The sequence below is a fragment of the Zeus faber genome (genome assembly GCF_960531495.2).
Source record: "Zeus faber genome assembly, chromosome: 3".
Taxonomy (NCBI): Eukaryota; Metazoa; Chordata; class Actinopteri; order Zeiformes; family Zeidae; genus Zeus; species Zeus faber.
Window position 1 is genome coordinate 32,458,798 of NC_137190.1, and position 27,127 is coordinate 32,485,924.

General features: G+C 42.9%; 1 protein-coding gene across 2 annotated transcripts; it reads right to left on the minus strand.

Annotated features, from left to right (window-relative positions):
• Positions 1–1,566: 1,566 nt before the first annotated feature.
• On the minus strand, positions 1,567–27,127 carry LOC307227935 (homeobox-containing protein 1-like). Of its 2 annotated transcripts, none has more exons than XM_079997378.1 (10): positions 27,042–27,127; positions 21,768–22,199; positions 20,769–20,854; positions 20,243–20,353; positions 7,582–7,738; positions 5,781–5,863; positions 5,367–5,462; positions 5,096–5,187; positions 4,367–4,450; positions 1,567–3,379 (listed from the first exon to the last, which is right to left on the minus strand). In XM_079997378.1, exons 2-10 carry the CDS (start codon positions 22,196–22,198, stop codon positions 3,041–3,043), a joined length of 1,479 nt encoding a protein of 492 aa, XP_079853504.1. In that variant the 5' UTR covers position 22,199; positions 27,042–27,127; the 3' UTR covers positions 1,567–3,040. The 2 variants fall into 2 exon arrangements, with proteins under 2 accessions (XP_079853504.1, XP_079853503.1); XM_079997377.1 differs by having other exon boundaries at positions 5,096–5,190.

Here is a 27,127-nt window from a genome sequence, read left to right on the forward strand (position 1 = left end):
TGGAGCATCTGTGGGATGTGCTGGAACAACAAGCCCGATCCATGGGGGCCCCACCTCACAACTTACAGGACTTAAAGGATCCGCCGCAAACGTCTTGGTGCCAGATACCACAGGACACCTTCAGAGGTCTTGTGGAGTCCATGCCTTGACGGGTCAGAGCTGTTTTGCGGCATAAGGGGGAGCTACACAATATTAGGCAGGTGGTTTTGATGCTGTGGCTTAATCAGTGTATGTGCTTTAAACTTAAAAATAATGATATTCAAACGACACGGAAGTCATAACACGGTTTGTCTATGGCTACACATTGCTTTAAAAAGCTTTTGAAAATTTGACAATTTTCCTTTTTTTAAACTAGCACTGACAATTCTTCGGCCTATGGTGAAGGTGATGCCTTATCTTGAATTATAATGGAGCTCTGAAACTCCCCATTGAGGAAAACAATATTTGTTCTCATATACCATATGAACTTGCATTAAGGAGGTTTTTACAGCAGTTTACTCACAGCGTCCAGTTGTACATAGACGTCTGGTGGACACTGGGGATGACGGTTGTGAATTTGATGTATTTATACTTGGTTGCCAGAACTTAACTTTAGAATTTAGAATTAATTTCTCTCTTAGCTGTCCACACTTGATCACATTGAAGTGGTTGTGCAGGAACTGAGGTGGTTAGCTTGGGGCTGAGGGGAGTTACGGAGCTAAACTGAGGTATTTGTGTCGTTTATGTTGATATTAAAAGCCAGAACTTTCTTCGCCTGATGGGAGTAGTTAGTTTTACCAAACTGTTACAGGTTAGCAAGATCAGGTCCCAAGATCCAATGGACCATCAAAGTTAAGAGTTAATGGGGCCAACTCCTTTTAAATGATTAAATGATCATTTAACGCAGCCGAATATCTAATTTGAATTCATCCCAGTCTCCATAACTTATCCGTCTTGTTTAGCCACACAGTACTTGGGTAATGTCATTGATAACCATGTTCATAAGAGAGGGCGCGAGAAGTTGTCGGATAAACGGTGGGTTGTCGGAGGGAAACGGTAGTGAGAACGATCTAGAGAATACTTCCTCATACGCCAGTGCCAAATACCAGAGGTGTGGGCACATTGTCATTGGTTTTGTTGACGATAGGCACCTCCTCTCACTTGCACTTCATCAATAACTTTTTGTTGCCCCCCTCTGCAGTTTTACATGGCTTGGATTTCTGTCCGTGTGGAGGTTGCGTGGGTCTCCTCAGGGGTTTCTACTTTCCACCAACCCCCAGAAAGAGGTGGGTTAGGCTAATTGGAGACGGCAAGTCGTCCACAGGTACGAATGCGTGAGAGACGGAGCGGTGTTCCATTCAGGGGCTCTGAGTTTCTATCTGTTAGCGACTTGATCAGCTGAAGACTGTCAATGAGGTAAAGTGTTGACCACCGTGGTCACAGATGCAGGTAAAAACGATGGAGGTCAGCGAGGGGGAGGAAGCCGCAGTAATGTGTGTTGTGTTGTCTGGTCAGTCGGTCACGGGTGCTGACCAATGGAAAACTTAGAGGATGGCGAAATTAAAGCAAAACTAAGATAAACTGTCCTTTAAAATTGTTTTAATACAAAATAAAAAGACAAACGTGTGTTTAGAACACATAATATGTAAAGCACGTATATTTATACTATTTAATAGTACAGATATGCATTGTGTTTGCGACGCGTGAGATGCATTTTGATTGACTCATCTATAAAGTTATGGTTCATTTTCTTAATCTCAAAACCATGATTTCTCCCGAGAAAGACAACGCTCCCTCACAGCCAGATTGTCCACACATTTCTGTAGCTATTGTAAGATAGATCACGTATGGTGCCGTTCTGCTTTAAGAACATCAGACATATTACAACTCGACCTTTGAGGAAGACCATTGGTGAGAACTGACAAAACTTTTTTGGGACAGAAGGAGGTTTCTCGCTCTCGACAGGACCGGAGTTTATACTGTCAAGCCTACTCCGTCCGCAGGGATTTTTTTTTTTTTTTTGTTTTGTTTTTTTAAAAACCACTCCTCTTCTAGAGGTGGTACCTTCCAGGTCCAGAAAGTCAAAGTCCCCCACCCCAGGATTTTGAGTCAACCGTGTGGATTTTCAAATAAAACCACAGGACTTACATTCTGAACGTGGAATTAGCCACTTCCACAGGTTGTGTGTGGAACACGTCTGGACCCGAGACGTTTGGCACAGTAAGGTAGGCCGGTCTTTGGGTTGGGGGAGGGGCAGAGATTAACGCCCTTTAAGACGCCCACACAAGACAAAAGTGGCAAAGTCCCATGAGGGGCGGGAGATGATATATAAAAATAAAATAAAAAAGGAAAAATCTGATTGAAGTGAAGGAGAAACTCATAAAATGCATAACGGGAGTAGCCAGAAGGTTAGGACATAACACTAAAATCATACCGCCACCTCGTATAAAAACAAATAAAAATGACATGTCTTTATTCTCCGGCTTTCTCCTTCCAAACGTGGCGTTAGATGCCAACCTATGACCTTTTTACTCCTGGATACTTGTGATGTCGGTGATGTAGGTCTATTCTTCTCTATTGCACTTACTATCGTTAAAATATTTTTAAATTTAAAAAGAAAAAAGATAATTGCTACAATAACATGTTGACATTTTTTTTAGCTTAACTTCAACTTCAGTTGATGTCTTGAATGTGTAGAAACGCGCGCGCACCCACACACACACACACACACAGTCTGGAAGCAAAGTATGTGTAGTGTTTCTAAATCTTTCATCGCATCCATGTCTGCCAGAAATACCGAGGACTCTTAGGAGGAAAGCGCTTATAAATAAAGTTTTACTATCGTCGCTAAAGGTTGTATTGTTGCGGTAATATTGTGGTAATGTCGGGGTAATGCCTGGAACAGTCTAGAGTAGCAGGTAGGTGTTTGGAGGTAGGGCTTGGAGGTATCTGTGGGTTGAATACCAGCTTATTATTCCCGAAAAACACAACCGAATATCAACACACCTCTTTCTCTTCCTCTATTTCTCCACCTCTCTCTCTCTCTCTCTCTCTCTCCCCTTCAGCCTTCCTCCGTCGACTCCGTCTTGATATCGTTTCCCGCCACATCCGCCGCCTGATTTGCCAGGGCCAGGATGCTGTGATTGACGGCTGCCATCTCAACGGCCAAGCTGATTGGGTCCTGGGGCTCGGCGAGTGCCGAGCTGTGATTGGTGGGGTCGTCCTGCGTGGAGGGGGAAGGAGGAGACCAGGATACGCCTGTCACCCGAGAGCTGTCTGACTGATGCCCCGTCCCCAACCCCAAGGAGCGGGCGATCAGAGAGCCGCCCCTCTGTCCTGCCACGCCCCCTTTGGCCAAGGCGGGCCAGGCGGCCAACCAGCTGGGGAGAAGCGAGGGCACCTGAGAAAAGGGAAAGAGGGAGGGAGGGGAGAAGGAGGACAGAGGAAAGGATGTGGGAAGGTGAGGAGTTTGGGAGTCTCTGTCCAGGGTTCTTAAGTGTCATTGAAATGGAATGTTAGAAAAATTAAAAAGCCAGAAAGACCTTTAGGCAGTTTTAGGTCTACAGTAGAAGCTCATTTACCTGAACCCAGTCCTAAATCAAGTCCCTGTCCTGGTTTGGTTGTTTGGCAAGATCGGGTACGTGAGGTCTGCATTGAACAGGGTTCTATCTATTTAGTTTTATTCTGCAGCCTTTGGGGAGACTTTAGATCATCTTATATTTTTTTATGATATTAAGATATTTATCTACCCATCTTCCTGGTCACAGAATTTACAAATTTTGCCATATGGCCTTTATCCATCAAAATATTAAGATCAGAAACGCAGATCAGAAAGTTAGTGTGATAATGGAAATGACGGAAACGGAGTCAGACTGACTTAAAGGGAAACGCTGGTATTTCTTTATCCTAAGCCTTATTTTGTGATCATTGGGTGTTGACCCGCATTATGGGCATCTTTATCAGTTAAACTGATCCAGAGAATAGCTTGCAATGAAGCAACCACTTCCCCGAAGAACATCTTCACGAATAGCTGAAGGTATCTCAAGACGGGAGCCATTTCACAGATTCTGATGGCTGGTTGACTCCCAATGATGGAATAAAAGTAAGTCTTACTTTTATTCCATCATTGCTGGTTTAAAAGGTTAAAAGGTTAGGAGGTTAAAAAATACCAGGGTTTTCCTTAAAGTACCTAAATACTTCCTTTAATTTGAACTTGTGAATAAATTTGGACCTGGTGATTTCAACAAGAAGTAATGGCACAATTCAATTATAGCGAGACTTTCAATGCAAATATTTGCATTAAGTTTTTCTCTTCAAAAATAAAAAAAGAAGTGATAAGAGTACCGTTAAGAGTAAGAGTACCGTGTATAGTTGGCATTCAGACTACCTGTGTGGGAGAAGACAGATCCACTCGGCTGAGTCCAAACACTCTGCTCGCCGCTCTCTTCTCAAACGGAGACGCCTCACAGCCCTGCAGCCAGACAACAAACAAATCTTTAAAAAAAAAAGGGGTTTCTCTGACCGCTCGCTCCAAAGCCCATCAGCCTCAACAATGATCCGACCCTGGGGGCCATGGCGGCGTTAGCAAGTGGAGCCTTTCGTGCCACCCTTTCTGACCTAGTAGTAAACGGGTTAAGCCCCAGTCTCGAGAGGGAGAGAGAGAGGTGTCTTGCACCAAATTAAGTTGACGTCAATGCAATCAGTGGATTCTCTACTGGCAGTGAAGCTTAGTGCATCGTGCTACTTTGGTGAAGTTTTACATTCGAATGACTGCTGTCCGACGACAAGCAACGGTGCTTTGGCCGCGTTGGCCTCTGAAGGGGAAATTCCATTGGAAAGCCCAAAATGGAAGAGGCTCTAATTTCAGCTCTGTCACATCATCCACTCTCCTATTTTATATTTCTGCTCTGCCAGAACTGTACAACAAGTCTATGGGGTTGATAGCAGTAAATACCATTGAACATTGGTCATCTGACAAAAAAGCATGAGACATTAAATCGAAGGAAAGTTGCTGTTGTCTAAAAACCAAGATTTACATTTCAACTCTTAACCTACAGTGAGACGTACTTCCTACATGACTTTACTTGTAGACTCTTTGGCCTTATCGTGGGGCTACCTGGTCAGTAAAGTCGTTCCCGTCCACATCGTCACTGTTTGACTGTCCTCCTGGACTCTGCACATCCATGCTGTGAGTCTCCAAGATGGCTGCTTCTTCAGAGAACACAAAACCCAGCATCAAACTTTCCACAATAGAGCACTTATTCAGGAGTAGCAGTAAGATAAACACATGAATAACTTGAATAATATCCACCACTATACAGTATACAATGCAGGACTCAACACCCCCCCACACACCCACTCCCACACCCGATGGTGGATAATATTACCTATGTTCGCACGTCTCTTGATCTCTTTGCGTCGGTTTGCGAACCAGTTGTAGACCTTCAGAGAAGTGACCCTCTCCAAGTCGGACAGCTTCTTTCCTGAAACACACGGAGAATCGTCTTTTCCACGTTATCATGCAGTCGTGAGTTTAGGTTTTACATTATAATAACAAATGACATGATATCCTTCATGGTTATTTAAATGGGAGTTTGAATATATAAGCAGATACGATGTTTAATGGTGTCAAAAGATCTTACATCATTTCATCTAGACTTTTCCTTCCTGCTTTTGTGTCACAGCACTTCTTGGTATTAATTGGACACATTGTTTTCACTCCACTGCATCAAAAAGTCCTATTATACTGCAAGCTATCCCAGCAAACAGCTGCGTGGGCTGCAGTGCTGCTTCTGGCCTACCTGGTTTTTGGATGACAGCGTTGCAGGCGTTGGCGATCTCCTCTCGCTTGGCCTCGTCGGGGTACTGGTTCTCACAAAAGTAGCTATGCACACACGGACACAAAACAGTGGATGAGCTCAGAAAATAAACATTTTCAACCAGTTCTCTTCAGGTAGTGAGTCCAGAGACAGCACCCTAAAATACTGCTTTGACAAGTCTACTTCATTTGGCCACTATGCAAGTTAGATGTAGGGAGGCAACGGTACACGGTCGTTTATGAATGATCCGATTCTTTGAACGGCTCTTTTGTAGGAATGAAGGGAACTTTTGCTGGGTGATGCGCCCCTTTTTTTTGTCAAGTTTTACGGTTTTATGTTGTGCTGTTTGTTTTAGTTGCTGTCTCCTGCCGCCGGAAAATGTTTCCCCCTCCATGTAAGAGATATCCAGTGCTCCTCGCTCGCCGTGAGGTGTCCTGGCTGAAAAGGAGTGCACCCACTGTCACGTCAGGTTCACAAAGCGACGGCACTTTCCAGAGGAAAACATTGCATTAAAAGACGTGGTGACACGCACTGGTCTAATTGTGAGGTATTACTTCAGTAAGTTATTTTACTATTATAATTTATGTGTGAAAAATACGGTTTATACCTGTTTATACCTGTTATACCAGTACGGGTTTAATTAATTTTTTTAATAGTGAAATGTTTTTTTAAATATTATATACATAAAGAAATAAACAAACAATCAAACGGCTAAATAAATCACTATTAACAGAAATTATTATTTGAATTATCCACTATCCTGGACATCTCCCATACAATCAGATGAACGTATGCAAATTATAACAGCCCACCAATGAACTTGAACCCTCGCCTCATCTCCCCCCAAAGTCATACACACAGAGCATTACACTAGTTATTTGTGGCAGACTACTATAAAATCTTTTTTTTTTAATTTTTTTTTTTATTATATATACCCTTTTCAGTCCCACAATGGGAAAATTTGCAATTTCTCTGCATTTACCCATCCTAGTAGCTGACGTATCTAGGAACAGTGGGCTGCCATATAGAGACGCCTGGGGAGCAGTTAGGGGGTTAAGTGTCTTGCTCAACAACATATCTGCACGGGACCAGGAGGAGCCGGGGATCAAGCAGGCAACCTTCCGCTTACTAGATGACCTGCTCTACCTCCTGAGCTACTGCCCCCTACTGCTACTTTACACCTTTTAACTTTTTTCCATTCAAAAAATAATAATAATAATAATTAAATATAAAGATCCTCTCAGTGGTTATAATGTGGCCCCAAAACCGTGATACACACCGAACAGTGGGCCCACTGTACCGTTGCATCCCTAGTTAGATGACACACTCCATTAGTACAACATGTGTTTATCCAGGGAATAAAACAAGCTCTTAACCAGTTCTCTCCAGGTAGTGAGTCCAGCGATACAGCCCTACACTACTGAGCATCCTCTAGCTCCCTTCTCTACCAAGTCCGCTAGGTTAACTGCTTTGCTAGTTAGATAGCCAGCTCTAGAAATAAAAAAGGTGGCTTACCCACTGGTTACAATGGGCTCTCAATCAGGTCCCTACATGTCTCTACATGCAGGAGTCCAGAGCTGTAGCAAAAAACAACTATGCAGTGGTTGTTTTAGATGCAGAAGTACTCGCTCTGTGTTCTGAACTCAACTTCTGGATGAGGGAACATCTGTGTTTTAATGACTTTAAATGATTTTATTTTACAAAACGGTCTGATTAACGAGGTTCCTCCAATTCACCATGGTACAGTAAGGATCATTCCTGATTTCCCCCAAAAAATTCTTACCTCTCCATGACAGACAGACACTCCTTCCGCCACGTGAACCGGCTGCCTCGGCGCAGGCGGAAGCCCGTGGGGGTGGAGCTTAGCGGGGGCGGGGCTTGGTGCCATTCCATCATGTCCTCTATGGCCAAGGGCGCTGCCCGCATGGCCAGAGTGGCACCTGAGGACACACCCACAGCACGACACATACTTGGTCACAGTCGTGGATCGAGAGCGGATCAGGTTTGATTGTGAAACATTATATTTACACGTTATCTCAACTACACCATTGTATCCAAAATATGATCCTATTTAATACTAATTAATTCAACAGAAGTTTATTGACAGATTGAGAAAGTGTCCCTTCGGGCCTTTCCACATATAAAAAGGCCCTCACAAATTTCGTTGGTAGTGTGACTGATCTTTAATATGGGTTCTATTAGTCACTCACACTTATTTGCACCTTGCCCAACCATTTCCTAAATCTGAGTGCAAAAATGCATCATGCTTTTTTTCACACAAATATGAGAAACACACAAATCGGTCATTATATTACAAATTATAGAGTTTTTTAAAGCCATTTCATTTTTTGCCATGGCACTGGTTGTAGCAATACACTGATTATACACACTGCTGTACATTTTTGATCAATTACTGAATTTAGCACCAAAAATTTTACATTTTGAACACAGCCTTTTGATCTTAAATGGTAAAATGGTAAATGGACTGCATCTTATATAGCGCTTTTCCAATCTAGCGACCACTCAAAGCGCTTTAAAATACATACCTCACATTCACCCATTCACACACAACACATTCATACATCGATTGCGGCAGCAACTGTGCAAGGCGCACACCAGTTCAACGAGAGCAGCTAAGGGTTCAGTGTCTTGCTCAAGGACACTTCAGCGCGCTGCCGGGGAAGAGCCGGGGAACCAGGAACCCTCTGGTTACTGGATGACCCGCTCTACCTCCTGTGCCAAGCCTATTGAGCGAGTCAGGTGTTCATATAGAAAAACATATCCATCTATCTTTTCTACTTTTGCTTTTAATTATCGACACCAGTTATTACTGTGGCCTCACATTGGTGAGAATCATTGACATGCAATTGCTAAGCATTCAGTGGATGCCAATTATCCACATTCAATTTGGAGGGGAAAGCCGGAGGTGGCATTTGTTGGAGGTGGCCTTTAGTACCACGTTGAAATGAGCCCTATATTCGATTATAAAAATCATTGGATATAATATGCTTTTTTTGTGCCGTTTATGGTCACAAGGTCTGCTCTCTACTTCGCCAGTCAAATTCACCAGACCAGTCCATCATCAGCAAGCCCTCTACAACCAGTAATATAAATATAATTTCAGAAAAAGTGCATACATTTGATTCCATTAGATACACACAAAAAACACAGGCACTTCCCTTGATAAGGAAGATATGAGGACTTAAAGTCGATGCAACAACCACTAATCTCTTACGAATGACTGCCATTACTTGTACACAGAACATGTGAGTCAGATGAGCCTAATTAAGGTATTGTTCCTGCTTCACCGCATGTGGAAGTTCAGGGGCATTGTTAACGATGGAAATTCCAACACTTTTTTTTCCTGTCCTTTAGCGTATAAATGTCAATTTGATTTCAAACGGAACAAAACAGTCCTTGTGTCAAAAAAGGGGAGAACTCTCCAAGGAGCTCTCCTGCGCCAAGAACTCCCGAGGGAATTTCCTTCTTTGGACGGCCGTCGGTTGTAGACATCAAGATATTGAAGTGACTACGGAGTGGGGGGGTGATTAATCAGAAGACCCCCATGATGAGACTGCAGCTGCAAACACAGCACATGTGGTAAAAAATGGGTCAAACCTGAGGTTTAATGCGATCTGCCATTTCGAACCATTTAGTTAGACAGTTTAGCCAACTTACGTTCAATGTTTAACAGATATGTAGCTGGTTATTGAATTTCTGCCCATCGAGTCGAAAGGCACTGGAGGCTAATAACTTGCAAAAGTCAGAATGGCACTTGAACATGATTTTTATTACAGTGACCGAAATAAAATAATATATACAACCGTTGTTATCGCGTAAACAATAGCTAAACTTAAAATACAAATGTAATGAAAATGGATCAACTTTCAACTTCGGGGTTGGACAGGCAGTGGGTGACGCGTTTGATGATGTCATAGGCAGATTTATCATGGCGCCATTGCCAGATTGTTTCCCGAAGTGGAGCTGCTTTTGATTTTACTTTTCGCGCAGCAGTCACAGCACAGTCTAGCGGAGTCAGATTCCACTTATCACGGACGAGAGTAAGGAGAGAAAGAAGGCTCTAGACCTTAGGGTTACATAAGACGATGGTGGAGGATTTGGTGTCAAAGCCAAAGGCAAAAGGGTAAAATTTCCGGGGTTACCAGTAACACCGCTGTTGTCATAAGTTTATTAACCGGAGGAAAAGAATTCCTCACCATGGCATCCCTAGTTCTCAACGGCAGGGGACATTGTTACAGCTCAACGAGCAGCCCTTGCTCCAGAGAATGTGAAGCTACTCATCTTCTTAAAGAAGAATTTGAAAATGTAAATGATTGTTTTCAGGGCATAAAACCAATGTGTAAATTGTTAATAGCGTGGTGAATGTTCAACTGTTAGAGTCTAATTTTGATAAAGCTCTAAACTGTTTAGGTGTGTTGTTTAAATATTCTCATATTTGTTATTACAGTGGTATCTCGACTTAACGGTCGTATGTTAAAACAGTCGTATGTTGAAGCAATTTTTCCCATGTACACCACGCTCCTATTTTTCTATGATTTCCTTCTTAGTTTCAATGGGAATCATTGCCTTTTTCTTTTTCCCATCATCCTTCTTCTTGGGACTCATCATGAAGGGTGAAAATAAACAAAATACACAGCACAAACACAGTAAATACGATAAAAATAATGATAAGCCACGAACTACGTGCACACACGATGTAGGTCGCCCGCTGACTGACTGCTGACTGACTGCTGACTGACTGCTGACTGACTGCTGACTGACGTAAGTCGTAAGTCGAGCTACCACTGTATTTATAATTGTTATTATTCAAATTAAAGTTACTTATTGAGAAACAAATGTTTTTCTTTACAAATCAGACTCAATAGTCTCACAATGGCATTGCTACAATCAAAAATCGAATTGAATCATGGCCTTAAAATTTAAAGTCAACTCAAATCATGGATTTGGAGAATCGTGATACCCCTAGTCTTTACTGTGACAGAAGTTTAACAGAATTTTATTTTTTATTTTTTTTGGGGTCACCAAGGGAAATTATGATCGAACTGAAAATGTGAAATTGAGCCATTTTAGATGTGTAATATGAAGGATTGAGTAATTTCAGGAATATGTATCCACACCAATGACTTATCCTGTGCCTAGTATATGCATCTGTATATTTTTACATATTGGACTGTTTGTTTTTTTCGGCTATTCACGTATATTTGGCGATTTCTATTTTATTTTTAATACTATATTTTTTTTAACTGTTAAAGGACCTATTGTGAAAAATTCACTTTTTCAGTGCATTTGCACATACATTTGGGTCTCTAATGGGCCTACCAATACAAACTGTGAAATAAGACAACTCAGTCAGTTTTTGTGAGCTGTATTTCAGAAAAAATGTGGTGAATCAAGCCATTTAGATTTGCAGCCCCTTCCTATGACACATGGGGCCTCAGAATTAGAACCACCCTCCATCTGAGTAACTCCACCCACGGCTGGAGAATAAGAAGCACTGCTGGGAACTGCTCTGTTGGCTTACAGACCAGCACAAATCTTTTAAAAGAAAGAGGAATTAATAACTGTCTGTGAAGAAACTGCAAAAAGTCTCCAAGATGGAAATGTAAATATTTAAAAAAATAATTCTGCTGTGTGTTTCTTTCTAAAAGAAAAAATGTAATAAAGTATGCAGTAGATAGTAGGCTACAGCACTCGACTCGCTGTGCGTTTCTCCAAACAAAAACAATAAAAATAAACATGTTTTATTGCAGATGTACTTATTTTATTGTATTTTCAGATTTGTTGACATTAAACAAAAAGTCCCCGCGTGCGGTGTCCCGGTGTGGTGTCCCCCACAAGCTTGGAGCACTGCAATGAAAGTTGGAACAAAAATTTAAATTACGTCTGATTTCCCACCTCAAATTTGTTCAAAAACAGATTTTGGTGGACTGCTTAGGTGAAATCATTGAGAGTTTACGGACTAAATACAACTGAACTCGGAAGTCAAGCTCAAACCCTATTGGCTTACAGAACCCTGTACTCTTGCTCAAAACCCATTAGCTCACAGAACTAGGGTAAGGAGGGTGGCGTGACCCACAGAAACAGAGCTTCCTGGAACAGGATGGTTTAGAGGCATGCTAGAATGACTAGAATGCATAATCTGAGTGGTATTTTCTGGAAAAAAAAACAAAACAAAAACATCTTTTGGGGAGCTCAGACTTACACCAATCAGCCACAAAATTAAAACCACTGACAGGTGAAGTAAATAACATTGATAACCTCGTTACAATGGCACTTCATCAAGGGGTGGGATATATTAGGCAGCAAGTGAACAGTTAGTTCTTGAAGTTGATGTGTTGAAGCAAGCGTAAGGATCTGCGCGACTTTGACAAGGACCAAATTGTGATGGCTAGATGACTGTCAGAGCATCTCCAAAACGGTTGGATCCTGTGGGGTGTTCCCAGTATGCAGTGGTTAGTATCTACCAAAAGTGGTCCAAGGAAGGACAACTAGTGAACCGGCAACAGGGTCATGGGCGCCCAAACCTCATTGATGCAAATGGGGAGCAAAGTCTAGCCCATCTGGTCCGATTCCCACAGAAGAGCTACTGTAGCACGAATGGTTGAAAAAGTTAATGCTGCTGTGATAGAAAGGTGTCAGAACACACAGTGCATCACAGTTTGCTGCGTATAGGGCTGCGTAGCCACAGACCAATCAGAGTGTCCACCGCCAAAAGTGCCTACAATAGCCACGTGAGCGTCAGAACTGGACCATGGAGCAATGGAAGAAGGTGGCCTGGTTTGATGCATTACATTTATCATGTGGCTGGCCGGGTGCATGTGCGTTGTTTACCTGGGAAGAGATGGCACCAGAATGCACTACGGGAAGAAGGCAAGCCGGCAGAGGCAGTGTGATGCTCTGGCTAATGTATTGCTGGGAAACCTTGGGTCCTGGCATTCATGTGGATGTAAGTTTGACCATACTACCTCTTCATGTACTCCTCAAGTACACCTCTTCATGGCAAAAGTATTCCCTGATGGCACTGGCCTCTTTCAACAGTATAATGCGCCCTGCACACTGCAAAAAATGTTCAGGCATGGTTTGACGAAGAGTTCAAGGTGTTGACTTGGCCTCCAAATTCCCCAGATCTCGATCCAATGGAGCATCTGTGCGATGTGCTGGAACAACAAGCTCAAACCAGGGAGGCCCTACCTTGCAACTTAAGGACAGGATCTGCTGCTAATGTCTTGGTGCCAGATACCACAGGACACCTTCAGAGGTCTTGTGGAAGTCCATGCCTTGACGGGTCAAAGCTGTTTGGCAGCACAAGGGGGGCTTACACAATATTAGGCAGGTGGTTTTAATATTGTGGCTGATCGGTGTATAATAACTTGTTGAAAAGGAGCAACACCGATCCTCACAGTGAAAAATTCCTCATATCTAAATCTATCTGGGGGAAGAAACTCATTCTGATATAGTTATATATAACTAACTAGCATTGGGGTTTTTTTTGTAACTATAACAGATTGCAGTTACGCTTTCTGTAATTAGATGCCCATCTCCAACCACGCACCCAAATTTAGGTCACGATTGTTTATTATTCTATTTCTATTGCGATAACAGACAATACATATTAAAAGCCGATTTCATACATATCACTTGTGTGTGTATGGAAAATACAGATTTATGTTATGTTCAGCTATTCCCTTTGACCAGAGAGTCAAAGGGAACAAAAAGTAATCACAGTGTCACAGCAATCATACACAGACTTTGTGCCTCATGTGAACATGTACTGTACTGCAAGTTACTATATCACTGTTCTGGGTTACTGCATACTGCACTGTATTGCTGTTCTGTTTGGTGTTACTGTATTGCTGTGTCGTACTGTTTACCGTACTGTATACTGTACATCTCCACACACACTTTATTCACATGCACTTTACTGCACATATCTGTATATACAAATAGCCTATCCCATATACATAAATCTATTCCCTTTACTTTATTTTGTACCCCCACTCTGAATTACCTTTTTGAGTCTTATTTTATTTTATTTATATTATTCTATTCACTAACTGCATTACGTTTTAGGAATCAGTTAGTTTCAGTTAGTTAGCTAGGTAGAAATTAGGTTAGCTATTACGTTTGGTTTAGAAACTATTGTGCATAATCTCCGGGTGCGTTGCAAAGACATTTCACTGCATATATGTATGAATGTATGTATATGTATGTGACAAATAAACATCTTGAATCTTGATCTCATAGTAATAAATTGCTACTTGAGAATGGCAGTCAAAGTCAAAATGGCACATCGGGGTCTTCATTTATCCATCATGCATAAACAATGTATAATGAGTAATAGTGCATAATCCATGCCTTCACTCATTTGTATGCAAAGTAAGGGATTTATCAAATCGCACTTGAACTTTAAAATGTGTCTAAAACGATTCTCACCTTTGGCACGAACCCCACTGGTGGAAAAGGGCCGTTTTTGAGGACATACCATCATATCCTATTAATCCTACCGTTTGCTAATGTTATTGTCAATAAAGGAATTATTTTTTTAATGTTGGTTCTGTTTGCTATACAGTGGTACCTTGACTTACGACTGTAATTCGTTCTATAAGAACAGTTGTATGTTAAAACAGTCGTATGTCGAGGCAATTTTTCCCATATAAATTATGAAATCATGAAGGGTGAAAATAAACAAAATACACAGCACAAACACAGTAAAGATGAAAAAAAAATATCGATAAGCCATAAACTACCTGCACACACGATGTAGGTTGCCCGCTGACTGACTGCTGACTGGCCGCCGACGCGCCAACTGTAAATTTCCACGCTCGTATCTTGGAGCAGTTGGTCGCAAGTCGATACAAATTTCCGCGACTATCGCTGCTCGTATCATGGATTAGTCGTAAGAAGATGCAGTCGTTAGTCGAGCTACCACTGTATTAGCTTGGCAGATATTGCACAATCCCATTCATGAAGGATTTGGGCTGCAAGTCCTGTTATTGATAACATGAGCAAACATAAATAAATGAGTAAATCCAGTTGTGTCATTTATGTGCAAAAATTCTGGTAGAGATAAGGCCAGCTATCTACGTATATAAAAATATATATCAGTTGCAAGGCTTCAGCGGAAAATTATGTATCTTGCTCTGCTTGGCGATTCAGCACAAACTGCACTATGCAGGGAGCGTGTTTTCAAAGAGTGCTCCGATCTACTTTAGCTGGAAAAGATGACCATCTCACTCAATCTCATTTTCCTTGGCCCATTTCATTGAATCTCCATGTGCAGCTTCAAAGCGCTCTTTAACAGGAGACAAATGGCACAAACATCATCCCTCTGCACACCCAAGTTTTCTACACTTCGGGATTTTTTTGTCCACCAGCATATTCCAGAGAGAGACTAACTGTGGATATAGTCGGTATTTCAAAACCATCCCCCAACCGCATATTGCCATCGACCCGTCCTGCAATTATTTAATCAACACCGCAAGATATATAGTTACCGTATAACGCTGCACAACAAGCCAGGGTAACAAAAACGACTTCCATGCAAGCTGCAAAGTATACTTTGAGTCCCCCTAAAGAAGACAAACTTCTCTTTAGGCAGGGGTAAAAAAAAAAAAAAAAAAGACCGAAAAAATAGGTCCAAGATTACCATCAAAAAATCTACAAAATAAAGATAGGAATTAATTTAGCTGTCTGACACACCCTGCAGTTTTTGGTTCTTTCATTAACACCACAACATACAGCCTCTATATGAAGCCGTCATCCTTCAATCAATTGAAGTATGTATTGTCATTGCGTGGAAACCTTTTCTACAAGACCTTGATAAATGAGAACCTGGGTCTTTTATCACGGCTTCACTTCTAAAAAATTAAAACTAATTTGTTATCGAAAGAAAAAGGAAAGAAACTTTGCATTCTTTCCTTGTGCTCAGTTATTTCCAAACAGTAAGCTGGTTTTCATTCCAACTCATCACTGCACCAGCTGGTTAGAATTATTCTTTGGTAATGCTTGATGTGTCACTAGACTTTGGATTTTCTGGCCATTTTAGCATATACAGTATACCTCTGATAGAGATCCTCACCCAAAAAATAGATAAATTGTATTTACCACATACATTTTCGATTCAAGTTTTCTTAATGTTGTTATTAAAGTTAAAAAGGCAGTACATTTGAGATGCAATTTTGTTTGGGGTAGAATGAGGTCAACTCTAAATGAGAATGAGTTTGTAGAAAAAATAATAATAATAATAATTGTTCTCACATGCACGCACGCACACACACGGAGGTTTGGTCCATGGATTCATGCTTTTGCTGCCAAATTCTGACCCTACCATCTATGTGCCTCAGCATTAGTTGAGATTTATCAGACCAGGCTACATTTTTCCAGTCTTCAACTGTCCAGTTTGTCGAGCCTGTTCCCACTGCAGAATGAGATTTTGGTTCTCGGCTGAAAGAAGTAGAAGCCAATGTGGTCATCTGCTGTTGTAGCCCATCCGCCTCAAGGTTGGACAAGGTTTGTTGTGCATTCTGAGAAGTTTTTCTGCTCACCACAATTGTACAGAGTGGTCAACAAGGTGTTTCTGTCCGCAGAACTGCTGCTCACTGGATGTTTTGTTTATGGCACCATTCTGAGTACTCAACTCTAAAGACTGCTGTGTGAAAGTGAAAGTAGAGCATTTAAGTAGAAGCATGCAATGGTGATTTCCTAATCTCAAATAATTTATTGAAACAAAAGCCAACAACAGGGGTGGGTATACCACACCAAAAAATCAATAAATTCTCATGTGCCCTTGAGCATCAATTACAGCTTGACAACCACGTCTCATGCTGTTCACAAGTCGACTTATTGTCTACTGAGGCATGGCCCCCCACTCTTCTTGAAGGGCGGCCCTCAGGTCATTGAGGTTCTGGGGTACTGAGTTACGAGCCACTACACAGCGACTCAGCTGATCCCATAGGTTTTCTATGGGATTCAGGTCTGGAGAAAGTGCAGGCCACTCCATTTGAGGTGCCCCAGTCTCCAGCAGCCGTTCCCTAATGATGCCACCTCGATGAGCTGGAGCATTGTCGTCCATGAAGACGAAATTAGGCCTGTGTTGTTCATGCAGGGGCACAATGGCGAGGTACTGTTGATCAGTTGTTAGGTGTCGTCTTGGTCTCATGATGTCAAAATGTGAACAGCATGATGAAGAGGACTGTTTAAATACCAATTCTAATTGAACCAGGAAATGTATTGGTCGATTGGTAGCCGGTGAAATGGATTCTCTGCATTTGACCCATCCTGGCTTGTCCTTCCTCTGGGGGCACAGCCAGGAGCAGTGGGCAGCATACGTGGACGCGCCCGGGGACCAGGTGATAAATGTCCATTGCTGGTCAGACAATGATGGGTGCATGTTTTTGGTGGGGGTCCTTACTGACGTGAGGTGGAGGAAACCCCATGTGAGCACGGGGAGAACATGCAAACTCCACACAGAAAGGCTCCTGTTTGGGAAATAACCCACCGGAGCACGGTGCCAACAGCGCCCCAGGCGGGAATCGAACCCAGGACCTTCTTGCTGTGAGGCAGCAGAGTACACACACACACACACACACACACACACACACACACACACACACACACACACACACACACACACACACACACACACACACACACACACACACACACACACACACACACACACACACACTTTTAAAAAAATCACAAAATTTGCATTTAGAGCAGCAGGTACGTGCGCTCTATATCCCCCGTAAAATGCACCCTTTTTATCAGGCGCGTTTTTTTTTTTTTAACTGTGAAAGCGCATCGAGGTAGCAGATTGTCTGGGCAAAATATATTCATGAGAAACAATTCATGAATCTCAGCGTGGCTCCACTGTGCTACTCCGTTTGCCCACAGCGGCAAAGCTGTGCACCTACCCCTGAAAAGTCTCTGTACGGCACTGTAGAGCGATCACCAGTGGTTACTCGACAGCTCTGGGCGGAGAGGGCGAGAGCCTCCTCTCTCCCTCTTCCCACTCCAGTTTCAGAACACGGTAAACCGCACTTACACCGTACAGATGCTCGGATTTTTCCTGGCAGAAAAAAAACCTTTAAGAAAAATGTCTGTCATCAATGTCAATCATGATGGAAGCTGTCCATCGCCGACAGATGGAGTCAATCACCGAAAGATGACTTAATTGCAAATCTTCCCAAGCCTAATGTGAACACAAACTGAAGCTGCAGACCTGTATCTGATTCATGCATCATGATTTTATGCATTGCCACACAAATGGCAAATTAGATAATTGCACGAGGTAGGTGTACAGGGGTTCACACACACACACACACACACACAAACACACTCACACTCACACTCTTTTGGCCGCTGATAGCACCATGAATTGCGCGTCAATTGCACCTGCTATCTGCGGCATCTTACCGTCGGATTCACAAAATATATTGCGCTAATCATATGACAACGCAAACACGGCCATAAAGTTTTGCTGCCGAGTACAATTTGCACTTGTTTTGCATCTGATCGCAATTATCCATGTGGCAACGGAAATAATCCGTGTGTCACAGGGAGGGTAGGAGAGTCCAGTTGAGTCATTCTGCACAGGGCTTTAGCAGGAGCATTTACGCCACTGCTTTACACTTGCCCGTCTTATGAATAATCCAGACAGACAGACAGACATATCCAATGTTCGATGATCTTAATTCCCCTTAAATGATTGAGTGAGTTTGTAAATTGAATAATTAGATCTCTACATATACCTCATTTACTTTAATCTTTTATTGGCTGGGTCTTCTGGCGAAAAGTTGATTGTGGGAACTGCACATACACTGATGCAAGGTACACTCTGCTCCTCAGCTCAGCAATGGTCACATGTTTCTCAGGTGGGACACTGGCTGTTTATCAATAGCATATACTCAAAGAGTGACCTTGTATTCTTGGAAAGTATGTCCTACGAGTTTGTTATATGGTAGAACAATCTTTGCCGGATTTACATCTGTTACACAGTTGCGGTTAAGATGAATGCTGGGGTGGCTAGGTTGACCCAGGTAGCCAACTCATTAGCCCTTTTTCCACATGGAATCCATAACATTGCTAGATTAAAAGAATACCTGGCAAAGGCAGTCGGTAGTCATTCCCACATTTACAGAAAAGTTCTGTATGTAGTCTGTTCCCACATACTGTAGATGACTGTTGCAGATACATTACGTAATGCTCGCGCGAGAGGTGTCTAATATCACACAACACTAGGCAACAGAATCAATTTAGTTTTGAGACCACCACCCCTCCCGGACGGTCTCGGTTCCCTCTGCTGACAGAACCCCTGTCCCCGGAAGCAATAACCCCCCCTGACCCAAATTTATTAAATCAGGGGATGGTAGCTCAGGAGGTAGAGCTGGTCGTCTAGTAATCTAAACGTTGCTGGTTCGATCCCAGGCTCCTCCTCCTGCTAGCATGCTGTAGTGTCCTTGAGCAAGACACTTAACCCCTAATTGCTCCTGATGGCTGCGTCCGTCGGTGTTTCAATAATTGTAAGTCGCTTTGGATAAAAGCGTCTGCTAAATGTAATGTAATGATTTTCATCCTGTCCTACACACTCTGGCTCTGAAGAAGGAACTTCCTCCACCCTTCCTTCCACTCGCTTTCTCCGCAGTGGTGACGCAAAGCGCTTGTGCCCGATGTCACCATACCACACCCCTAACTCTAAAAGACACTTCTAGGGTCTGAGTGGCATTTTTAAGAAGAAAAATAATAACATTTAAGAATATAAAGACCTGTCTCCATAGAGATGGACGTCTTTGACTCTTTGTAGCAGAGCTACAGTTCGTACTCGCCATTTTTCCAAAGGTTTTTTTTTTTTTTCTTTCCGAAAACAATTCAATTTTTAAATATTCGTACAAAATAAATGTTTCATAAAAACCAACAATTTGTTCTTAATTTGGATTCGGCTCCATCCCTACTTTAGGTGCTTGTCCCGGCAATGTTCCTGCTTCCATTCCCACACACTTCCATTCACAGCCGTACCGGCATTTTCCCAGAAATTATACTAGGTCGAGAGTGAAAGGGGAAATTTACAAAACGACTTTTACGGAATATGGAGACCGGCTCCTGTTCTTACATGACGCCAATAACAAACATTGCCAGTAGATTAACAGCTTTCAGTGCAAGTGGGAAAGAGGCTATTGACTAAATATTGTTAGACATATAAATATTTACTGAGCACACTCTGGCTTTACACTACAACCGGTGGATGTTTGCAAAAGGGTGGTGAAGTAGGCCGAGTTATGTTGAGTGGCAAAGTTTCTCTGGTGCTCTGGAGAGTTGATATGGTCATGAAGGGTTTGTGTGGTCACGGTTCTGTAGAAGTGTGGTTTGGTCAGGGTTGTAGTACCGATATCAAAAGGAGGAGTTTGTTTTTTTTGTTTTGTTACCAGGGTTGGTCTTCTCCAGCTGGTACCAGCGGAAGAAGGCCCGTTTCTTCTGGTCACTGAGGTCTGATCCCTGTTGCAGGAGCCAGTGGGAGATCCGGCTCTGACTAATTCCTGGAGTAGAGAGGGGTTATCAGATCACTTATCTGCACACCAACAACATTCCCTTCCCCGTGTCAACACTTAATTTGGTAAAGTAAGTGCTTTAGTTAGGTTTCTTCTGTCACAGAGGCCTGAAACGTTCACCTCTTCAAATATTGACTTGAGTTGTTACACAACTACAAACATAAACATTATTTACCAGCCATTATTTACCTATTTATATGTAAAATAGAGGGCTAACTGTACACCTGACTAACTTAGCAGATACTTTCACTATTTCAACAACCAATAAGTCGATTCAAATAGAACAAGAGCTCCAGAAGACGGTTGGTTATCTCAAAACCAATGTAAGCATAAAGACTGACCAATGTCAGTCGGTTTGCTGGCCAGTTGGTTCTGTCCCAACTTGATGGAGAGCGATACTGACCTGTTACCTGGGCAACCACGGCCTGTGAGATACGCCTGTTACTTAGGAAGGATTTAATTTCCTCTTTAATCACAGCGCTGTCTCTTCTGGGGGGAGGAAGAGAGGGGGGGGGTTATGAGACAAACAGAAATCACTTGTATCATGAGCTCTGTTAAGGGGTAGAAGTTAAGATCAATGCCAATCAAGGCAATCAACGCGCACAGCTCTACAATAAAATAAGATTTTACACATTTTAAATAGTAAAAATAATAAAATAAAAATAAAAAATAGAACATGAATATGTGGCATTCAATTAGATAGTTTATTAGTTTGTTTTATTAGGATAGTTTATTTTGATAGTTTAATAAACACCCTTAAAAATACATTAGAAAATACCCTGGGGGAAACCCTGCTACTTTAAAATTGTGTGTGTGTGTGTTTTGGTCTTGGTACTGAATATTCTCTGGTCCAAACCTCCAGTAAATCACGGCTTCTATGACTTTGCAGACAAGGGCTCCCATATACAGTATGACATGTTAGCAGAGGCAAGTTTAGATTTATCAATCTTTTAGCAGCTACCATCTTTTCAGATGTCCAAATGAAATTTACACCTGCTACAGGCCATGTATGAGCCATGTGTATTTCAGGACTATCCTCTCAAAACAAGCTTTAAAGGTTTCAACTATTAAAAGCTTTATGGGTCTGCTGACTGGGTTTGTCTGTCATCTCTTTCAGAAGAGCAGACGAGCGGAAAATATGCATTCCTTTCCATGGAAAGATTCTTCGACATAGGTAACACGTTTGGTTCATCAGGGAATTGTGCTTTCTTTGCACTGGTCTGAACTCTATTGAGTGCTTTCTGATCAAGTTAAGTCTGGTGGAGTTAATTCATTTGTTTTGGTTTAACGACATTTGGCAAAAATTAGTTTGGTTTAGCGAAATTTGATTCGGGCTCCCTTGTTCGGTTTAGTTTAGCCTGCTGGGCCAAAGCTTTACTAGCCTAGCTAGCCTTAGTCGTACCTCATGAGTTCCTCCACCTTTTCATCAAGGTCTGCCTCTTCTTCGCTGGTCTCAAATGCGTAGCTCTGTGCGACAGAGGACGGAAACCGCGGAGGGGACAGCTTGCCATTCGTCATGGCGACCAGACCGCTCTCCGCCACCGCTGCTGCCATGGTGGCAGGCGTGGCCACCGCCGGAGGGGTGAGGTAGCTGTTACCGGGCGACGGGGAGAGTCCATTCTCATGGAAAGTGGTCTGAGTGGCGGTGGAGGTGGTGGAGGGAGGCGGGCGGCGGGGCCGGGGGTTGAGCTGGCATCCGTGCCGGCCGTCGAGGCGGTCCAAGGTGTCCAAGGCATGGAGGATTTCAGCCTGGGTCATGCCAGTCCGCCGCAACCGCTGCAATAAGTCGATCTGCTCAATGGTGAAACGAGGCTCATCGCGAGGCTGAGACATCCTAAAGGATCGGGGGTGCAATAGAAAGGGACAAGAAGACAGGAAGAAGGGAGAGGGGACATAAAGTAGGCAGTAAACAACATGCAAGTGAACATGTTCCTGAATTGTAGGGCTGTACCCGACCCCAAATATTTTCAGTTGGATAGCATTCGGCTGTTCAATACGAATATTTGGCTATACGGTGGGGGGCACAGAGGAATGGGGGTTGGGTACTGAGATCCGGTATTAAACAGCCACTGGAGCTAAATAATAAAAGGCCGTAACGGTATTGGAGAAATGAAGAAAATTGATTTTCTATTTATTTAGGCTATATAACCCATTTCTAACTTGGAATAAGATTAAGATTTGATTATTCTTCTAAGATGAATATCGCTATTATGAGAAGTGACATCTCTGCTCTCTCTCCCCGCCGCTCTATCGCCAGAATGGAGATATGCGCAAGGGGGGCGGGGCCGGCTCCCTCTGCCTGGCTCTCACACATGCACGCGGAGACAAGGGCGCAGATCGGTCCCTTTCCATGCCTTATAAGCAGAAAATAAAGCAGAGTTAATTCTTCTATTTATTTGTTTAAGTTTTACTCTTAATTATTATTATTATTTTTTTTTTTTAAATAACCGATAAGAGTACTGTTAAAGCACCGGATCGATAAGCATTATCAGTAAGAGTAGTGGTACCTTTAAAAGCGTAACAACACCTATCCCTACTCGTGCTCCGTCCCCGTTTCTACAAATAAAACAACTAAAAACACTGTTTTTATTTGTTTTATTTGGAGGAACGGGTCATGGCGTCTGGGCGCACGGAGAGCTGCGTTCGCGTCCGGACACAGCTCTCCGCAAAAAAACAGAGTTCAGACATATAGACACATATACAGTACATATAAATATATTTATGGTTCCCCTTATTTACAATTCCTTATTGCAGTGTTATCCCTGTGCATTTTGTAAGCTTCTCTTTGTTTTATCCTATTATTGTAATGTACACTGACTGACTGAAAAAACACAGGTCGACTTCAATAATCAGTCAACTGACGGATTTCTGACTGATGATTCGTCCTGTCGACTTTCAGGAGGCAGCCCTACAGAATTGCATTGTCAATAAACTTAATACAAGGTGTATTCATCATGATAGTAAGGGAATGAATCAGAAGTGGAGAAAAGTTGAACTTGTGTTGAGACAAGTTGTGTTGATACAAGTTGTGTTGAAACAAGCGCTAATAGGCAAACAATGGTTCGCCCGGCGCTGGGGGATTTTGCCACTTGTGCTGTTAAACCCTGGCAATAGAAGTGCCTGGTTCTGCCAATCAAGCGACATGGTGCTCAAGCTGATGAATTAATTCACATCACAGAGACACAACAAAGGACATGATTACACAACAGAGCCACTGCGCAGCCCAGTCAATAGAAGCATATTCCATCACACACCATCTCTTCATAAGATGCCAGAGCACAGCAGCTGCTATCCAGATATGAAATGGATTCCTCTGTCAGCTGCAGGAATGCATTAAAAAGAGAGAGCACCGTGGAGCAGTAGAATGGGACAGAACAGGCAAGCACGTGCCGACACATAGATAGATGAAGCGAGAGCGGGAGCGAGGGGAGGAGCTGACTTGGGAAAATGCCAAGAAAAAATCTCTATCTTTCAAAGCCAAGCTCCATACTTTCTGAATCCCTGTGACTCAACTATCACACAACGAAGAAGACACTGCGTCTGGTCTATCACAGTCTAGAAGGCACTGTGTCTGGTCTATCACAGTCTAGAAGGCACTGTGTCTGGTCTATCACAGTCTAGAAGGCACTGTGTCTGGTCTATCACAGTCTAGAAGGCACTGTGTCTGGTCTATCACAGTCTAGAAGGCACTGTGTCTGGTCTATCACAGTCTAGAAGGCACTGTGTCTGGTCTATCACAGTCTAGAAGGCACTGTGTCTGGTCTATCACAGTCTGGTCTATCACACAGTCTAGAACAGTGTTTCTCAAATACTCACACCCCTAGGGGTACTGCAGGGGTACTGCAGGGGGTACTCAAAAAATAAAAAGAAAAGGTGTTGAAAAATATTGGTTATATATATAATGTTTAATAAATAAATACATATAGTACATAATTTGTTAATTTTATTTTTTCCTCCCTCATCTGGAAAAAGATCTTAGTTTGTTTGTTTTGATAACCACTGGTCTACAAGACACTAGGTCTGGTCCATCACTATCTAGAAGACACTGTCCAGCCTTTTAGTCTAGAAGACACTGTCTAGTTCGTCACACTGTCTAGAAGATACTAGGTCTGGTCTATCAGTCTAGAAGACACTGTCTAGTCTATCATACTGCTTAGAACAACCTATGTCTAGTCTGTCACTGTCTAGAAGACACAGTGTCTAGTCCATCACAATACAAGTACTCCTCACTTAACGACCGGGTTCCGTTCCTAAGACCTGGTTGATAAGCGAGGACCTGTGTAATTTCACGGTAAGGGGGCGTGGCGATTGCAAATGCTAGTGTAGTGAATACTGACAGACTGCGGGAACGATACTGAGACTAAGAACGGTGATGAGATGAGATGCTTGGCGCTGAGATGCCGTGGTATTGTACGCATTGTACAATACAGACTGGTCAGAGAGCTGGTCGTAAGTCTGAACAGTCGTTAAACAGGTGGGTCTTTAAGTGAGGAGTACCTGTAGAGAAGACACTGCATCTAGTCACACTGCACAGTCCAGAAGACAGTGTTTAGTTTATCACAGTCTAGAAGACAATGTATAATCTATAGTACTGTCTAGAATATCCAAACTATCACACGAGAAAACACTGTATCCACACAGTCAATAAGACGCTGATCGCCTTTCATGAAACGTGCATACAATCCACTTTGATCACAAATTGTACAAATAGTGGCATTCAGCATTGTTTTTCTCATCTGAATTTTTTCGTTGGTATGATCAAAATGTACTTGTGTTGGGAAACTCACGGAAAATAATTACGCCGACGTGAATTCTACTGTGAATGTCCTATTCTTTATGAAAAAAATCAATTACTCTCGTGCCACACCTCAAATTACAAAATTAAAATCACAGGCTACAGTTCTAGACCTAATAAGCTACTCGTTATCACCATATTAACAAAACGTTTTCGAAATGATAAACGACCTAAGAGCGCGCTGTCAAATATCCCGTCAGCAATCGAGTTTTTGCTTTTATTGGATAACTCAGCTAATCTTCTCTTGGGAAGAGACAGAGCGCCTTCAGGGACCGCGCAGATGATCACAGAGACCAGTTCTCTTCGTCACAGTTTATTTGCAGACAACCCTTAAGTCTACACGTCTTTTCTAAAGTTGGCAGGGCGTCAACCTGTGCAAATCAATATAAACAGATAAATGCACTGAATTTATGAACCATAATTTTACATCATCTGGTACTGTACTAAATAAGTACTGTACTAATAATCTGAACTAAATAACACACTAAATCAAGGGACTCGTGAATCCTGCAATGATTTGTGGACACTTTATTCAAGCACAAAAATAAGACGAATTTCGGAAAAGCTGTGTGAATGAGGCCTGTTCCGCTCGTTTGCATTGCTTGACTCCGGGAGCTCTAGTTCTCTCCTACCTCCTCTACATGGCAGTGAGGATAGCTGGAGTTACTAAATTGCCCATGGTTGTGACTAGCATCTGTTTTTGTATATTTTCAAGGAAACAATGGTGGTATAATATATAATTTATATATATAAATAAGCCGTCTATTACACTGATTTCCAACGTAGTTTGAAGCGGTGGCCTTCAGCCTTGTACTGATTTAAGAGGGTAGGGAAAATGAAGATATTGTCAAAGACGCTGTCATCTTGGGACGCACAAATCTTGTGGTCTAAATAAATCACAATAACAGGATAAGACGTTCACATTTTTTCCGAGATTAAGGAGGGCCGGGCAATTATAACGCTATGACATGAATATTGCGATAGGAGACTATTATTATCTAGGATTTGGGCTATTGCGATCTTGTTAAATGTTGTCTTTTTCCAAAAAAGGTAATCAGAACTTTGTAGATCTGTTTTTGCTGACCTAATGAATGCCTCTACCTGCTTGGTCATAACATCCACATTACTCATGATTTTGTCAATATTGGCAGGCCCTAAGATGGAATATGAAATGTCTAATGGATTGTTTGAGAGTGGGAAACTGCCATCCATCTTGTCCTGGCCAAGGTTGTGTGACGGAGGTGAGGGATGGGGAGGGGGTTGGAGCCCATCACAGCTGACTGCAGGCACTAGGCAGGGGACACCTTGGATTGGGATGGGTCCCCTACATTTGAACACAGAGTGTACGCATGGCCATTTTGGAGAGTCCAATTAGCCGGAGCTGACGGCGGGACAATTCCACAGACATGCACAGCACACGGCAGACATAAGTTCCAGCCACAGCTTTAACGCCGTGCTCTAACTTCTGAGAATGGACTCCCGAGACTTTAAAATGAACCACCGGTACGCGCCTAACTCTGCAGGCTGGCTGCGACCAGCCTCCGCGGCATCGGCAGAGCTCCAGCCGGGCTGGAACGCCGGGCAGGAAAAGTTGGAACCACCCTCCGGTCCCGCGGACAGATGTCGCCGCCAGATGTGTTTGGGAGTAGCGCCCCGGCAGTAACCGTGTTGAGCCCGCTGGGCAAACGGCTTCTCCGGAAAGTTTCCTCGTCTCTGAACCGGCAGCTCCCGGTCCCAAGCACGAGTTGTGGACTGTAACTGAGCGGAGTACGACGGCGTAGCGGAGACCCGGGCCAGCCTGCAGTGTGGCTGCTAGCCTGCTAGCACGTTAGCCTGCTAGCCTGCTAGCCTCCACCAAGTTCCCCCCGCTGCAAGTCTTACCTGGCTGGTAGCGTCAGTGGCTTCCGCCCCACTGCGCCGCATTTAACACACGGATTCGCGTAGTCCCTTCCGCTCCGAACATGCAC